A 10,802-nucleotide genomic window follows, 5' to 3' on the forward strand; every position below is an offset into this window, starting at 1 on the left:
GATAATTCTGTTCACACCAAGGGGGCTTTTCCTGAATTCAGATTCTGTTTTGTTGTTTTCAGTATGTTTACAGACGCGATTATGCCCACAGGTAACAGGAAACCAGTGTTTCAAAAGAAAATTTGATCACAGTGCTAGATAACACAGGTATCCTAAACGAGTACGCGAATGCCTCAAGGCTTCAAGCTGCTGCCAGAAAGACATATTTTTTTGATTGGTAAGAACTGCCAGATGACGCTTCATGAAATATAAATGCAAGAAAGCCTCCGAGAGAGCTCAATAAAAGCCTTCCACCCGTCATTCTAGGAGGATAACAGCAAGATACTGTGAACAAGTGCAGGAAATGGCTTTCGGAGTTTCAATATCAGTCTATATCTTATTCAATGGTAGGTCATTTCTTTTTGCTGTGTTAATTTTGTGTCATTGTAAAATGTGAATAGGATTTGTTTTATCTGAATTAGTGAGGAGTTGGCTTTTAGCAGTTGTTCTTCATGACAAAGATCCAAGCAAGGAATTTGTGAATTAATTTAGTTTCTTATGTAATGTATGTTCCTCTTTTAACATATTTTGACACCTCCTTTTCTGAGATCTTTATATTGTTTGTTCTATACAATTGAAGAGTAGTTGATACATATGATTGATAGTGTCCTTGTGATTGAATGAGTTTATAAAATGTAATAAAATTTATCTTATGAGTTTATAAAATTTATTTCCTCTTAATAATTAATGTGTTTCTACTTTCTCTAACTATATTGTAGTGAGTGGAATTGATATGCATGAGAAACTATCAAGAAACTGCCCTTGTCAGCTTATGGATTTCAAATGTAAATGAATTAAAAATAGAACAGATGTGGGACTAGATAGAATAACTTTTGATCTGTTGCTGGTATGTAGAAGGAGGCTCACCTGCTAAAGATGCCTTCCCTCCCCCCCTTCACACAGCTGTGACAGCATTGACTGAAGAGGCAGCCAGGACTGTAACACCCCCAATCACAACCCAGCAAAGTGACTGGACCATTAACAAAACAGAAGGTATTTTCTTCACACTTTTGTATTTCAAGTGACTTTTTTTTTTTAAGTGACTTTTTTTTAATGTTTGAGAGAAATTTGGATTGTGATAAAAGCAACACTGGAAATTTTTAAATATATATTTTATCTTTAGATGATCTTTTATCAGGATGTTGTTAAATGGAAGTGACGGGTAAATGTATCAGCAAAGAATTCTCTTTTTAAAAGGAGGAAGTGAAGCAGATGAGAAAACGTTGTTTTCAGTTACTGTTCTGGATGTGAAACATGCCACCCTTTCTGCTTGATTCCTGCTGGATTCCCAATAACCCATGTGCTTCCAGAGGCAGTTTGTCCCTATTTTGGCATTCTTGATGAGTGACGTTATAGTTTGATCTGTGATTGTGAGCTTTGCAGCCAAATAAATTATGGCTACCAGATGAAGCCTTAATCCACTTTCCCTCATCTTTGGAAAGATCTTTCTTCTTGTCATTGGGAGCTTTTGTTGTTGCTTTAGTATATGCTATACCTCCCAACCACTTGTATCCAATTTTTGTTGTTGATGGTGATGATATATTTTATTATTGTTATTAAAATAGCTTCTGGCCACGGTTGAGCATCAGCATTTTCCCAAACTCTTTGAACTCTTAGAGGTGACCTTGGGAAACTTACCTGCCAAGACCTGTGTATCAGGTGGTTGTGATTCTCACACAAATCACATACCACCCCCTGATGTGAAGATGAGCTTTGTGACTTAGGACCAAAGAAACACCATATCTTGCTCTCAGAGCCACGCAAGTAAAAGAAGATCAAGTTAAATATTTTGTTTCTGAATATGAAAGGTAGTAATATTTAAGTATTCTTCATTTCACCAATAATTTTTTTTTTTTTTTGTGGTACGCGGGCCTCTCACTGTTGTGGCCTCTCCCGCTGCGGAGCACAGGCTGCGGACGCGCAGGCTTAGCGGCCATGGCTCACGGGCCCAGCCGCTCCGCGGCATGCGGGATCCTCCCGGACCGGGGCACGAACCCTCGTCCCCTGCATCGGCAGGCGGACTCCCACCCACTGCGCCACCAGGGAAGCCCTCTTTGCTTTCTTGATGGGTGAATTTTAGTTCCCTGCTTTTCATTTAACTTAAAAATCTGAATCCAGTATCTCAGGAAAGTTTCATGAAGTTATAACTAATATTCTTCTCCTTAGAGGAAAGATGAGTCTCTAGTATATTCTTTCTTTGGAAATGTCTTCTTTCAATTCTCACATTTTCTAGTAAGTCCTGGTTCAGGCTTGGTTAATTGAACTTATTTAATCTTGAAGTAGGAAGAATCTACCACAGTTTATAATGAGAAATTCCCACTCCCTTAGAATTAATTATCAAGATGAGAAATTAGATTTACCATACCACAGTTAACAAAATGAATATGAATTTTAAGGTAATGTTGTGTCTTCTCAACCAAAATGAAGTTATATAACAGTAAGTTGTTGGTGATTTAGTACCTAAAGATTTAGTATTTTCAATATAAATAAGTATGCCTTTTTAGATCTTTTTCTCCTGAAAACAAATAAGTATGATTCTCTTAATCTACTTAGCAAGGTGAATATAATATGATAACTAAGGTTGAGGAGATATGTTTATTCGTAACAGTGACAAAAATAAAATGCCACTAATTCTTCTTGAGAAGAATTTAAGAATCAGTAATTAAAGTATACTAAAAAGGACACATTTATGCTGTTTTGTCATTCCCACTGCATAAACCTCAAGGATAGTATAGGTATATGTCTTTAGTACATCAAGGAATGAAGGATAAGCAGCCTGAAATCTAAGTATTTTGCCACCGTACAGCTTCCCAAAGGGAAGTTTCCCATAAAGAGGCTTCTGGACACTTGACCACAAAGGTTTCGCCAAGTGTGGTCATTTGCATAGTGTTAAAGCTAGAAATCAAAACCCAGGTTTTCTAATTCCAACTCCATGGCTTTTCCCACAATCTCATAATGCCTCTTAACTGAGTAAATTTTCTAATTAACATCTGAAGTTATTGTCTTAGCTATGTTAAGCCTGAGCCATAAGTTGTTTCTGGCTTCATGTATACGTCATAACAATACCTCTTCTGAAATCAGTTAAACAATCCCTTTTCCATTAGCTACTTAAGGTAGTCTGCATAAGAAGGGGGGATTCTCATCTCACTCTTTTCTGGGGAATGAAAAGAAATCAAGTTCATCATCTCCCAACCATAAATCCAAATCTTCCTAAGTGCTTACTTCTCAGGTGTAAAGGGGAGAATGAAAAAAATTGTATTATTTCATTTGTTTCTAGGCATATATTTGTATCCAGGCATATATTTAGGAAGCCTTGCCCAGGACAGCATGCTAAGACTAGAATCAATGCTGCCACCTTTTGGCAAACTTGCATCTATATCTTATTACATAGTTTCCAAAGAATGGAATGATCATCAATCTACCTCCAGCCCCTAATTCATTAATATGTCTTAGATGATATTAACCCAACCTTTGTAAATATAACCTGTCAAAGGAATCAATCAATAGTTCAAATGACAGAGCACTCAAAGAATATTCCTAAAATTAAAGGCCTTTCTGTATATGTGTTACAAATCTACTGTGGAAGTGGGACCCACCTCATCTGTTAATACTGTATCTCCTTTCTCTAGCTGGCTACACAGAAGGACCCATAGCGTTGAGGGTCTCACATCCTTGCCTGGAAGACCACCATAGTTACTGCATCAATGGTGTTTGTGCATTCCACGATGAGCTGGAGAAAGCCATCTGCAGGTAATTGCAAAGAACTTCCCAAGCCCTAGAGATGGGGAAGGAGAAGGTATGCCTCGTTTCACATGGTGTTTCACATAGTACATTTCCCCACACCTCCATCTTATCTAGTAAAAAAGGTACATGATCTGAACGTGATTCACCAATTCTCTTTGTATTTGAATATCTAAGGGGTCTTTTTCTAACCTACCTAGTTTTCATTACTCAAAAATATGGTTCCTAGATTAGGAGCATCTGTATAACCTGGGAGCTTGTTGAAAATGAAGACGCTCACACCGTACCTCAAAACTACTGAATCCAAATCAACTTTTAACAACATGCTAAGAAGTTTCCAAGTTTTTATGGATAGATTATAGGATAAAATGAAACAGACTATGGCGAAAACACTTCAGGAATATAAAGTTCTAGATCAACTGAGATACCATTTTTATGATCGTTGATTTGCTCAGCATCCTCCTATGAAAGAGTAGGTTAACAATTTTCTAGATCAACTCATGCAAGGGTCCTTACCTTTCTCTCCTACCAATGAGGGAAGTTGCATTAATATGGGGTCTTAATCAAATGATTATTGTAAAATACATGGCTTCTTCAATACATTTAATAGATTGGCTTTCATTTGGTATTGGCCTCTTTAATTAAAATCACTTTTTATTAAATTTTTTTCATTCTTCGAAATTAGTCATTTGTGTTTCTATCATGAGTTTTAAAATTATACATTCTTTTCTTTTTTTAAAGGTGTTTTGCTGGTTATACTGGAGAAAGGTGTGAGCACTTGACCTTAACTTCATATGCTGTGGATTCTTATGAAAAATACATTGCAATTGGGATTGGCGTTGGATTATTATTAAGTGGTTTTCTTGTTATTTTTTACTGCTACATAAAAAAGAGGTATGAAAAAATACAAATTATGAAGTCACTAGATACTCATTCATTTGAGAAATATTCACTGAGTCCCTACAATGTACCAGGCACTGACATATGTAATTTTTTTTTTTGCGGTACGTGGGCCTCTCACCGCCGTGGCCTCTCCCGTCGCGGAGCAACAGGCTCCGGACGCGCAGGCTCAGCGGCCATGGCCCACGGGCCCAGCCGCTCCGCAGCATGTGGGATCCTCCCGGACCGGGGCACGAACCCGCGTCCCCTGCATCGGCAGGCGGACCCCCAACCACTGCACCACCAGGGAAGCCCGACATATGTAATTTTTTAGTGAAAATATGGCTGTAAATCTGGCAAGTTCCTGCATATCTGTTTTGATGCCTTTTCTCATAAACCCAGACAAGAGGTAAAAATTTACCCACAGTTGCAATAGGATAGTTCCAATTTACAGTTTCCCTTCATCCCCAACTCTGTCTGCCTACATCAAAGTTATAAATGTGTAGGACAGTCGGCCCACAAGGGTAAAGATTAATGTGTTTTGTGCACAATTATATGAAGTGTCGAATACCATGTCTGGCACACCACAGACACTCAGTAATTATTTGTTGAATGGACAAATCAAAACATGAGTGTTAAATGAATGAAAATGTGTGATAAATGTGGGCCATCTTCTTCCCAGACATTAGTTGAGGGTATATTCAGGAGATACTGTCTACTGTTAAAAGTTAACAAGATAAATTTGATCCACTAAGTATAAATTACTCATGCACTAATTATTAATCATTATTTCTGGCTTTTCCACACTGGTAATTTTTCCTTTAATCCATGTATAGGGAAAAGTCAAGAAATAATGTGATATACATTAAAGAAAAGGTATAAATACATTTCCCTTGCTGTACTCCATTAACTAAGTTGTCATTTTTAAAATGACCAAAAATTATTATACAACATTAAAAAAAAATTGTTTGCTTAATAATTGCATCTTAGAGGGCTTCCCTGGTGGTGCAGTGGTTGAGAGTCCGCCTGCCGATGCAGGGGACACGGGTTCGTGCCCCGGTCCGGGAAGATCTGACATGTCGCGGAGCAACTAAGCCCGTGCGCCATGGCCGCTGAGCCTGCGTGTCCGGAGTCTGTGCTCCGCAACGGGAGAGGCCACAGCAGTGAGGCCTGCGTACCGCAAAAACAAAAAACAACAACAACAACAAAATTGCATCTTAGAATAAAATCTGTTAATATCAACTGTGGATCAATTGATATAAAATCTGTTATATCAGTTGCCTAAGAGACCAAGAAAGAAAATAAAAAAGGAAGTAAGACCTTTTAATATTAACAAGATAGCTGTCTGGGATCAGGTTCCCTAGAAGCTGAACCTAAGATAGAGATTCCTGACTGAGTGATGACTGGTCAAGGGAATGCTCAAAGGTGAAATCTGTAATGAAGTAGGAAAGCTAGAACAGAGGAAGAAGGTAAGCAAAGATGTAGTTTAGCTGAAGTCTATCCTCAGCCTGATTCCAAAGGGAGACCTAGAACATGACTGACATCGCTGACCCATCCCAAGAAGGTGAGGGATCTTGGTTGTAGTACCCAGCATCATCAGGCATGGGTGTCAGAGTGCTCCTGGCAGGGTAAGGGGCAGGGGCTTGGAATCTCCTAGGAATCTTCAGGCAAAGTCCTCTCTTGGCTGAGGACAATCTTCTAGAGAAGGATGGTACTGTGAGCCTTATTAACACCCACAACTGCTGGGGGATGGGTATACCAGTGGGTAAAGAGGATATGGGTGGGATACCAAGAGCAATTGCTACACCAGAGCATTTATATAATCCTCAATAAGCTACACAAACAGCAAATTCATATGAAAACCAATACTCTGTTTCAGGTGTCTAAAACTGAAATCACCTTACAATGTCTGTTCCGGAGGAAGACCACTATGAGGCCTTTGTAAGAAATTTTCATGAGTCATTGGTGAAAATCAGTGGGCCCAAAACTGAAATTTTCAAGTGAAACAACAAAACTTCCTAAGCTGACTAGAAAGTTGGGATCACGATGAAACAAGAGAATAAATTTCAACATTGGTCCTTTGGCTTTGCCATTTTTAAAGTGCCACGGGAGCCAAGGAAACAAGGTACAGTGACAGAGGTCAAGTTCACAGTCCTACTCTGGGTTTGTTGCTGTTGTGTGATTATTGTTCTCACTGCAGAGAGACTGAGTTTTGTGCTTCTGACTACGTCAGATGTGAAATTTCATGGGAATAATTATCAACCTTGCAGCCAGCCAAAGCAATGCCAAGCTTGGATCCTTCACTATGCTTGCTACCAGGATTCTGGACCACTGCTCTACGGACCAAATCCCAAAGATGATGCTTTCATGGTGTCTAAAAGAATGCGATGTCAGCTATTCAGATGACATTCGTATTATGGCACCTCCAGTGAACCAAACTTATGATTAAAGTCTAAGCTAGAGAAAAGAAACGGAATGTCCAAGGCAAACATAATGATACCCAACTTGTGACAACACTGTGAAATATGGAATAAGCTAAAGAGTTTCTGATGACTGAAAGCTACCTGGATATTGAGCCCTGAGGAGGCAAAAAGTTTTTGTTTCTGCATGGATTATAAAATTTTGTGTTGGACTCACTGGTCCCCGAATGCTTATGTTCATCACTTTCTCCTATTGTTAGTGGAATTACCTGGTGATTATCTATTTGGACTGAAATTCTAAAATTCTACTAACAAATAAAATTCTACAATTGGCTCTGAAATAGAAACTGAAGAACTTGACATAAGAATTTTTCACCAGCCAACAGTGGGTGGACATTTTCTTTACCATTTCTGGGTACCGGAGAGAAGATTTGCACAGAGGGAGAGAAAACGGAATATTGGTAGAAATAACAATTTGAGAATTAGGGTCCTTCCTCTCTAATCATATTTCTTCCACCTAATTCGAATAGTCTTGTTCAGGTCCCTTAATTTCTTTGGGCTTTGATCAGTTTCTACAATGTCCTTCTAGCTCTAAAATTTGATTGTGACAGAAGAGAGAATATTTTCCACCTCTCAACTCCATCTCTGTCCCTGATCTCACCTCTCACCCCACTGGATATCATCTTAGGTGTATATTTTATTATTTGGTTTGTAAAATAATAATTTAAGAATTTGTTTTTAAAGGAAGTAAAACATGACATTAAAAATAATAATATCTACCATTTTTCTTTTAGATTCAATCTAAGACTATGGACTTTTTTCTATTGTGGTGTAGATAAGCAAAATAATTTTGATCATGAGATGGGTTAAAAAAAAATCAAACATGAATATTCTTACAATGGTAGCCTAGTAGCAAGCCTTTCTCTTATATCAAGTTGTGACTTTTCATTCACTTCTAAACAAAACTACATTCTGCTTTCCTTTGAATAGAAGGCATTTCACTTGCTTTGTTTTTCCTTCAGAAGGAATTTAATGCAGATGAATTGCATGTCAGCACTTTCTGCATGACCTCTCAAAGTATGCAGAGGTTACATCATACCAAGGAGTGGGGAGATGAAGGTTCCTCCCAGTGACTCCAGTGACCGCACCTAGAAAGCTGGGCTTTTCCTGAGCATTTCAAAAAGGTTTTAAAAAGCTGGGTAGAGTCCAAGAAGAAACACTAAAGTTTAATTAAGGACTGCCTCCCGATGAAAAGAAGAGGAAGTAAGGGTAGAGTCTGGGGAGGTGATAACCTAAAAAGTTATAACATTTGCTGTCTATAAATATTTCTAAAATGTAAACATAATTGAATTGATATTAATCAACAAATTACAATTCCCAAAATGCCAAACCAAAACATAAAACCAATAGAAATTCAATTTTTTTCACCTGTGGAAGAGTATACATTAACATTATAAAATCCACCCAGTGAGACCACATATATGGAAATTTATTTATTTATTTATTTATTTTTATAAATTTATTTATTTATTTTTGGCTGTGTTGGGTCTTCGTTGCTGCGCACGGGCTTTCTCCAGTTGCAGCGAGCAGGGGCTACTCTTCATTGAGGTGCACGGGCTTCTCATTGCAGTGGCTTCTCTTGTTGCAGAGCACAGGCTCTAGGCGTGCAGGCTTCAGTAGTTGTGGTACATGGGCTCAGTAGTTGTGGCTCGTGGGCTCTAGACTGCAGGCTCAGTACTTGTGGCTCAGGGGCTTAGTTGATCTACGGCATGTGGGATCTTCCTGGGCCAGGGCTCGAACCGGTGTCCCCTGCATTGGCAGGTGAATTCTTAACCACTGCGCCACCAGGGAAGTCCCTAAGTATACGGAAATTTACAGTGTAGCTAACGAGAAGCTATCTGTTTATGGTCCGTCATACAAAAGAATCTTGTGATAAACTCCTAGAGTTCATTTTTCCGGGAAGGAATCCCTGGCATTCCTATGGTAATATTTACACATGTAAGCAGGCCTTAAGTAGGAAAATGCATAAGTATAAGATGTTCTGCAAATTTTTCATTTTCTATTTTTTCCTATATGCAATAAGACCCTGAAAAAAGCCTACCAGTGAAGCCCTGGCATCAGAACTACATTTTCAGCTATTAGGTGAGGTGGGTCATTTAGGAAAGAAATGAGAACATGTTTCTGGCATCTTTGACTAAATCAAACGGGCCAAGGGGTTCATCAATTTCTTTTATTTCCCATTTTGTCTCCTTCCTGTTTCTGCCCTTCAGTTCTTGAGAACACATTCTTAGGTCATCGATATTCATGAGTGAGTCATTAGTTAGCCTTTTGGAGCATAATGGCTGTGGGAGCAAACACTATAACTTCAGTCGTGCTTGAGTGAGTAAATTTACAAAAAGGGAATTATAACTGCTTGTTATTGTATCTTCTTTCTCCAAATTACTTTTTTGTATAATTATGTTTTTATAATGTTGGAAAGTAGATGAAATCATAACACATTCCATCTTTTAGTGTTTCCTGGCACCATACAACCCTTAATTATGAAACATCTATTTTGATGATGTCAAGAAGATTTCTATTCATTACACATAATTGAAAAAAAAAGTCTGACTAATTTAACCTTTTGATGTTGAACATAGGATGATGTGCCACAGAGGACATAAGTAAACAATTTAACTTCTCTGTCTTACAAACTGTAACACATTCTATGGTATGATATAAATATTGATATCCTACAACTCATACTCATGGGAAGGGTTACCAGAATCTCTCTGTTGCAAAATACCACTCTTTCTGGCTTACATCATGATTGCATGACATCAGGCTATTAGCAGTTGCCAAGATGAGCTGGAAGTGTTGAAATTTAATTTGTGAGCCTGGCACTGCTAATCTGCATGAGTCCACATTTCTGTCCAACCTTCTGGCACAGCTCTAGTCAGTAGCATATTCAGAAGCATATCTTCCAACTTCAGCTCCAAATTTCTGTGAGATGTTCAATGAATGCACAACTCAGAGTGCAAGGGCCTAAGTAGTCAATATCCTAAGAATTCAAAGGCTAGACTCCTTGAGAATACCCACATGAATAAATGTGTCCCATCTGGACATTTCACTCCTCTGCCAAAACTAAACACGAGGGCTGTTATAGATTGTGGACAACACCCACAGCTTCCAGAGAAGCATCTCCTAAAGATTAGGAATGTGATGATATGGTAACAAGAAGACTTGAATTGTTTAATCGGGTCTTATCTCTATACTTCATGGCCTTTCTTGGTAATTTTTACGTCTCAGATAATATTGGAGCAGAAGTCATTTAGATTGAAATTCCGTTAAGACCATAGCCAAGCAGATATCAAACTAGCAGTGTTAAGAGAGTGTTAATTAGGCTTCCCATCTTTCTGGGAAAAAATGGCATATACAGATTTTTTTAATTGCACAAAAATATTGATTCAATATTAAGTCCCTTCACAAAGCAAGTTGAAGTAATAGTGTAATATGGCTATCATTTATAAACACTTATAATATTTGAAAAGCATTGTTAACTTTTTTTTTTTTTTTTGCGGTACGCGGGCCTCTCACCGTTGTGACCTCTCCCACCGTGGAGCACAGGCTCCAGACGCGCAGGCCCAGCGGCCATGGCTCACGGGCCCAGCCGCTCTGCGGCATGTGGGATCCTCCCGGACCAGGGCACGAACCCGCGTCCCCTGCATCGGCAGGCGGACTCCC

At 38.7% G+C, this 10,802-nt stretch overlaps 1 protein-coding gene across 5 annotated transcripts; it reads left to right on the plus strand.

Moving 5' to 3' along the window:
- Positions 1-343: 343 nt before the first annotated feature.
- EPGN (epithelial mitogen) lies at positions 344-6,593 on the plus strand (the record flags this gene model as incomplete). Of its 5 annotated transcripts, none has more annotated exons than XM_082837905.1 (5): positions 344-386; positions 943-1,032; positions 3,669-3,789; positions 4,522-4,674; positions 6,539-6,593. In XM_082837905.1, the coding sequence occupies 5 exons, from the start codon at positions 344-346 to the stop codon at positions 6,591-6,593; spliced, it is 462 nt and encodes a 153-aa protein (XP_082694031.1). The 5 variants fall into 5 exon arrangements, with proteins under 5 accessions (XP_082694031.1, XP_082694032.1, XP_082694033.1 ...); XM_082837906.1 differs by having other exon boundaries at positions 4,522-4,548; XM_082837907.1 differs by having other exon boundaries at positions 943-1,005; positions 4,522-4,548.
- Positions 6,594-10,802: the final 4,209 nt, after the last annotated feature.

The sequence above is a fragment of the Leucopleurus acutus genome (assembly GCF_964270905.1).
Source record: "Leucopleurus acutus genome assembly, chromosome: 4".
Classification (NCBI taxonomy): Eukaryota; Metazoa; Chordata; class Mammalia; order Artiodactyla; family Delphinidae; genus Leucopleurus; species Leucopleurus acutus.